Source organism: Sinocyclocheilus grahami, unplaced genomic scaffold, assembly GCF_001515645.1.
Source record: "Sinocyclocheilus grahami isolate Dianchi unplaced genomic scaffold, SAMN03320097.WGS_v1.1 scaffold875.1, whole genome shotgun sequence".
NCBI classification, from domain to species: Eukaryota; Metazoa; Chordata; class Actinopteri; order Cypriniformes; family Cyprinidae; genus Sinocyclocheilus; species Sinocyclocheilus grahami.
In genome coordinates this window covers 746226-753834 of record NW_015506054.1, presented here as the reverse complement: position 1 = coordinate 753834, position 7609 = coordinate 746226, and the positions used below count along the sequence as shown (strand labels likewise).

General features: G+C 35.3%; 1 protein-coding gene across 2 annotated transcripts in view; it reads right to left on the bottom strand.

The window, feature by feature from the left end:
* Window positions 1-7609, bottom strand: part of LOC107563422 (MCC regulator of WNT signaling pathway) — a 126942-nt gene that overhangs the window by 16542 nt on the left and 102791 nt on the right. For both annotated transcript variants that reach the window (XM_016248300.1, XM_016248301.1), the window contains 2 exons: window positions 7147-7247; window positions 3646-3829 (listed from right to left, as the gene is read on the bottom strand). In XM_016248300.1, coding sequence (XP_016103786.1) covers window positions 3646-3829; window positions 7147-7247 — 285 coding nt within the window. The remainder of the gene's footprint in view (window positions 1-3645; window positions 3830-7146; window positions 7248-7609) is intronic.

Here is a 7609-nt window from a genome sequence, read left to right as displayed (position 1 = left end):
TAAAAAGTAAATAAAGTTTCCAGTAAAAAAAATTTTATAAACAAAAAAAAAAAAAAAAAAAAATAGCTTTAGTATTAGCTAAATACAATAAAACGTATTTTTAAAAAATAATTAATTTTTTTGGAAATAAACAAAATATTTTATAAATTAATAAATAACAGTTGTGAAATGGTTACTGCAGACATCATTTATTTTTCATTTCAAATAATGAAACGCTGCTGCAGCCTGATGAATTACATGAGACATCAGAGCAATTCACTCGCCCTCCTACTGTCACATGCAATAAACGCCTGCGTGTGTGGGTGTGTGTGTGTGTGTGTGTGTGTGTGTGTGTGTGTGTGAGAGAGAGTGTGTGTGTGTGTGCACCTGGTGGGAGGTGAGACACAACACGAGACTGTCTGCAATAAGCCAGTGTCTGTCATTTCTGCTGTATAACCTCCATTCTAGCTGTGAGAAATACTAAAATACATATTTAATGCATTACTGAACTCATGCACACATATGACAAACATTCATTAATGAGAGTGAACTATGCAAGCATCTGTCATCTGAAGATCAACACTGTCATCTTATAATCGATCCTCCCAGATATCAAACTGTCAGTTTTAAGAGGTTTTCTGCATTAAGTCTAATTTTCATATTAACCGATACGTCACTAATGTCACAGAAGAAAGAAAGTCATGCAGGTTTGAAGCGACTTGAACGATGATAATTTTCATGTTTGGACACATATATAGTGATTGAGCTCATTTTAAGGTCTGACTGACATTTGTGCAGCAGTGAATCTCAATGAAAGCTCATGGGAAACCGCACACACACACACACACACACACAGCGCGGATCAGAGTGTGTTGTCATGGGCAACCGCTGGACCAGAACCGCATACAACCCGTCAAACAGATGAAAACCAGACCTGCAGAATCACACACTCGCAGCCGCTGGAGTCCACGACGGTTTCCTTCACTGATCCTTAATTAACTGTATTTTCAATAAATATTTTTCAGTTACTAGTCAAAGTACTAACACACGTCACGGCCCACACCTTTCAGTAAACACACTCTCACCTTGTGTGCCTGCAAATAAATAAATAAAAATTTAAGGGGGTCTGAATACTTTCTGTACCCACTGTATACAGTATATTTTAGGGGTATAACGATACACGTATTCGTACTGAACCATTCGGTACGAGGCTTTCGGTTCGGTACGCATTACAAACCGAACGATTCGTTGGAGTAATTCTATTACATTTGGAAAATAAAAGAGCTTAGAGTGTGTGAAATATAATGTACTCCAGGTTGTGACCGTGAGGTAGTTCGTTATAGTTTTCTTTTATTCGCTTTTAAATGGCTTGTAAACGCCTGTGCGCATTTTACTTTCACTTACTTTCACTCGAATTAGTGGCAATTCGGCGTCATAGAACAGAATGTTTAATTTACTAACAAAACTAATACAAATACACCATGCTATAGGCCTAATATAAAATAACTTACACAGTTTAAATATTAAACACTGCAAATCAGCAAACACGGTGGAAACTAATGTTAAAAAAGCTTCCAAAATCATCTTAGATAAACGGCAAAGGGCCTTCCAAAGTCTAACATATTTTTAAGATCATACTTTATTATGTTAGTTTTAATCAATTAAAAAATTTTAAAAATCAAGGAAATTTCTCTGGTATTTTTTTATTTTTGCTGTATCGAAAACTATCAAGCTGAATAAATCAGCTTTCCATTGATGTATGGTTTGTTAGGAGAGGACAATATTTGTCTGAGATACAACTATTTGAAAATCTGGAATCTGAGGGTGCAAAAAAATCTAAATATTGAGAAAATCATCTTTAAAGTTGTCCAAATGAAGTTCTTAGCAATGCATATTACTAATCAAAAATTAAGTTTTAATATATTTACGGTAGGAAATTTACAAAATATCTTCATGGAACATGATCTTTACTTAATATCCTAATGATTTTTGGCATAAAAGAGAAATGTATCATTGTGACCGTACAATGTATTGTTGGCTATTGCTACAAATATCCCCCAGCGACTCAACACTGCTTCTGTGCTGCAGGGTCACCTTTGCATTCACTCTGCCATGTATCTGTATAAGAGGCCCAACTCCTGCTGCAGAAACCATCCCTCAAACCACTTCCTCCTCCACCTTTCACGGATTCTTTACTCAATCGGGGTTCAGTCTTTCCCCAGGTTTAATGCCAAACATAATGTTTCCCATCAGACCCAAATAAATTAAACTTGCTCTCATCACTAAAGTGAACTTTGGACCAGTTCTCCTCTCTCCACACCACAAGCTCCTCAGCAAATGTGAGTCTAGCCGTTTGATTCTTTCTGCTGATGGCGAGCAATTCCAGCTGCAGTGCTGAACCGATTCCCCATTGAGAGTCTCTGCATTCTCCTGTCCTCTCGTGCATTTGTCTTACACGGACGAGTCCCACCAGTCTTTTTGTGGGACTTGAATGAATTAGTGTCATTGTAAACCTGCAATATTCTAGAAATCACAGATTTGGAATGATCCACTTCTCTTGCAGTGTTTGAAAGGCTGATCCCTTTAGCCTTCATCTGGACAACCAGCTATTGCAGCGTTTCAGTCACTTTAGAGCAGCAGTGAAAACTGGAGATTTGCTGCCAGTTAAATATAGGGTTTGTCATATAATTAAGGTAATTAGCACCAGGTGCCAGATTAACACCAATAACTTGGAGGGATCTGTCAGTGTTCTCTGATTTTGATCAAAGTTCTTTTTCAAATATCTCATTTAAGTTTTTTACACTATGCTTCAGAATACAATTAATTTGTGAAATATGCTTAAAAAAACTGCCATTCTCCTCCTGTTAACTGCTGTAATTTTGATGTCTACTGTGTGTGTGTGTGTGTTTATATATGTATGCGCGCACGCATGTGTGTGTGTGTGTGTGTGTGTGTGTGTGTGTGTATATATGTACGCGCGCACGCACGTGTGTGTGTGTGTGTGTGAAATAAAAAGAAATGGAAAAATAAATATAAATAAAAAAACATGGAATCATTTCTATTATTATGTAAACACTCTTACCTCCTGTGGCTTAAAGAAATTCTATATAATTAAAATAATTATTATAAATAGTTGCTTTTTTTTTTTTTTACATATTCTTTTAAATTTATGTATAGTTGCTTTTTTTTTTTTTTACATATGCTTTAAATTTATGTACAATTATTTAAATTGTTAATATATAAAATAAATATATTAATATATTTATTAAAATATATTATTTATATAATAATATAAATAAATATATATTATTTATTTATTTTATTATTGGTTATATAGCCAGCCACACCAGCTGATATCTATTACATCACACATTTTAGATAATCAGACTACTTTTGGATTACTTTTGACCTAACTCGTTTATCACATTGATTTAAATAAGATAATCTTGTACCACATTGATATAAAAAATACAAAGAGAAAGAAAACGTATTCCATTCATTGTTATTAACAACATGAAGTGCATCAAACATTAAATCACATCAAGGTTTCCCATAAGTTTAATTAAAAGCTAATAATTAATTCAACTAATGTAAAATTACATCTGTTTTACTAAGTGCTTTATTTTGATGCTATTTTAAAAATGATGAAATATTTGAGTTGTTTACCTGGTGTGGCTGTTGGATGAGAGACTCTCCCAGGGCTGAACGCTGCAGCTGGTAACAGCAAACGCAGCGCCGCAGCTGCCGTCTAGTCGCGTCAGAAGGTCTTTAGCGGCGTTTTCTGCCGTCTTTCTGCTGTCGTGAGCTTTCTTCAGGATCTGTGTGATGCTCTCTTCACCCGCCTGCTCTCCTGCCATCACACACACGTTCAAATATTACATAACCTCAGGAAAATACTGTATCAGAATGATTACTATACATCCAGTATGATGGCTCTACTGTAAAAACCATGGAGGTATAATAGTATTTGGTATAGAATCTCATACTGGAGCGTATATTCAGATCCACACAGAATATAAATGTGACCCTGGAGCACAAAACCAGTCATAAGGGTCACTTTTGTGAAATTGAGATGTATACATCATCTAAAGCTGAATAAATAATCTTTTCATTGATGCATGGTTTGTTAGGATAGAACAATATCTGGCTGAGATACAAGTATTTAAAAATCTGGAATCTGAGGGTGCAAAAAAATCTAAATATTGAGAAAATCATCTTTAAAGTTGTTCAAATGAAGTTCTTAGCAATGCATATTACTTAAGAAAAATTAAGTTTTAATATGTTTACGGGAGGAAACATACAAAATATCTTCATGGAACATGATCTTTACTTAATATCCTAATGATTTTTGGCATAAAAGAGAAATGTATAATTGTGACCCATACAATGTATTGTTGGCTATTGCTGCAAATATCCCCCAGCGACTTAACACTGCTTTTGTGCTGCAGGCTCACAAATACCTTTCCATAATTTCTGTGGGGGAAATTCTGTGTAATTATTAAAGCGGATGGTAAAATATGTTAATCAGACCTGAAAGTAAAAAAAACATGATCCAATTAAAACCCTACGCTTTGTAATTAATTTCAACATTTATGCAAAACTCTTTCCAAATGCAATTATACTGAAAAGAAAGTAATCATAATAATAGATCATATTTAGAAATAAATGATTGTGGCAGATGAATTGTGTGGAAATGTGGCACAGATTCTGAGGATCTTGACATGCTGTATTCACCCGGTTTTATTGACTAATTTAGTTTTAATTTCTCCAGCAGCGGTGTGGATGTGTTCGGATGCTCAGCGTGCGGAGAGAAACTAATTACACTATTAACTCATGAGCAGCTAATGAGGCGCTGGAGAACCAGGATATTAAATGATGCTGAACACAGAGGATGAAGGAGAGACGACTGTATAAAGTCACATTTATCTCTATATGCTTTATACTGTATACAATACAGACAGTTTCCAAGCAGCTTCACAGAAATAAACAGATTTTCATATTGTAAAACTGATGAAATATGAATTAAATATGACGGCTGCGTGTCTCTGCACAGTTTTGTCTTGGTTTAAATTGAAGAAATTGTGACAGAAATATAATACTATATAACACTACAGTAGAAAAAGCAACAGTATTAATTTTAACACTTTTTTAAAAGAATGCCACACAATTTTTCCTCCATGTTCTTCCATTTGAGCTGTAAACCAGTCTTTTGTTTGCCATAAAAAATAATAGGAATTGTTACATTTTCATTTGATTACATTTTTAAAAATGAATTAAACTGTTAATGTTTTTTTATATCAAAAACCACTTTTGATAATAAATTTGCATTCAATAATAAACCCAGAAAAAATAAAAGAGACCACATAATTTCTGAAAAAAAATAAATAAATAAATAATATATATATATAAATATATATTTCATAGGGCACTATTATTGTAGAATTTTTTATACATTATTAAATTGTTGAAGCTTTATGAACTCAAATAATTAAACATGCTTTTTGATAACTAAAATTTAATTAAACCATTCAAAAATTTAAATGGAAAACTGGGGGGGAATGAATTTCTGAAAAATACCAAGTTTCACAAATTATTAAATTGTTAAAGTTTCATGATTTCAATTATTTAGACATGCTTTTCATTACTAAAATTGTATTTAACCATTAAAATGGGGGAAAAAATACAACAGATTTTATAAGGCCCTAGTTATAGCAGTGCTTCAAAAACTGGGGTTTATACATTTTAAAGAGAATTAAATGATAAAAATATCAAATTCATTATTTAACATTTTTAAAATGAAAAAAAAAAAATTGTATTTGTATTTTTTTGTATTTGTATATTTTTATGTTATACAAATATATTTTATTAGTTTACCTGCATGTGACCATAAACAGACATCACAGAACTGTTAACATGCAAATGTGTTTAAATGACTGAAACATTGACAGCCCTCTACGGACACCTTGACAATTGAATCACCGTTGGCTAGTACATTTTTTAGTTTACTGGCCAGACTGATATACTACAGCATTTCTTTAACATATGACGCAAACAGCGTGAAACCTTGCACGTTACGTTCATAGTCTACATAACTGTATATAGTTTGCATCATCAGTAAGGTGTATACTGAGTCTTTTTATATCACTGTATTAGTTAATTGAAGCGCATTAGCTTCGTTTTGGGGAATCCTGGAGTGTGACGTATGAGGAGAACCCCAGCGTAACACAAGCCATGCAAAGTTAAGGAAACGAAGCACAAACGTAAACACAATCAGCTTTTCTGCATATATATACTGGCCCTGATTATCATAATTTCTAGGTACCGCTTGCTCCATTCCTTCAAATCAGTTTTTATGAATGAATGAATGACTTGCGCTATCTGTTGCTTTGGTCTTCATCAACGGCCGCTTGCGCCACCTGCTGGTGAGCGACTGACAGCAGCTGGAGAGCCTGCATCGGTGCTCTACTGCTATTCCTGCAGCTCCCAAATGTGCAACGCTGACCTTTCTAGCGAATTTGAACCACTGAATGTGGAAGCGAATTTGTAAAGTGAAAATGAAATTTAATCATGAAAATGTGTGTGAAATGTTTTCAATTGAAATATTCACAGCTGAAATATACAACTAGGTTGGATTTTGGCCCCTAAAAATGCAAGCCCTGAAAATAAAAGGCATTGAAATGCAAGCACTGTTGATGCAACGCATTATTTTTTCAGTTAGTGCAATTCAACATGCTTTTTTGTTTCAAAGACATTTGTCATTATTTTACTTCCATAGCTGTGCATCCATTCAGATGAACTGAAAAACAGCACAGATCGCTTGACTGAGAGTGAAACTCTGAAGCGCTCAGTCAGTGTTCGGCGAGTGAAAATATATCTTTCATAGCCTCCAACTCACACACTGGCGAGTAAAATCTGAGAATTTACTAGCCATTGGCTAATATTAGACATCATTTAGCCAGAGTGAAGATTTAGTCGCATATGCGAGTGATTTACTCGCAATGTAGAGGGTTGATAGACTTATAATTTCAGTGGGCCAAGAAATTATTTGAGCTCAAATGGTTCGGCTGATGAAAAAGTTTGGGAATTCTTGGGTTATGTATTTATCTGTACATAAAAACAACAGAAGTGTATGGGACGTCCTGATTTAGGTGTGTGTGTGTGTCTTACCCACAGCACTGACTCCAGCGGCTCTGAACTGACCCAAAACCAGACCCTGTTCACTCTCAGCCAGCACCAGCAGCAGCTCATACGCCTCGATACACTGCTCACTGCAACACACACACACACACACACACACAGACACAGACACAGACACACATAGAGACACACAGCCACACAGACAGACACAGACACACACACACACACACACAGACACAGACACAGACCCAGACACAGACACACATAGAGACACACAGCCACACAGACAGACACAGACACACACACACACACACACAGACACAGACACAGACCCAGACACAGACACACATAGAGACACACAGCCACACAGACAGACACAGACACACACACACACACACACAGACACAGACACAGACACAGACACAGACACACATAGAGACACACAGCCACACAGACAGACACAGACACACACACACACACACACACACACACA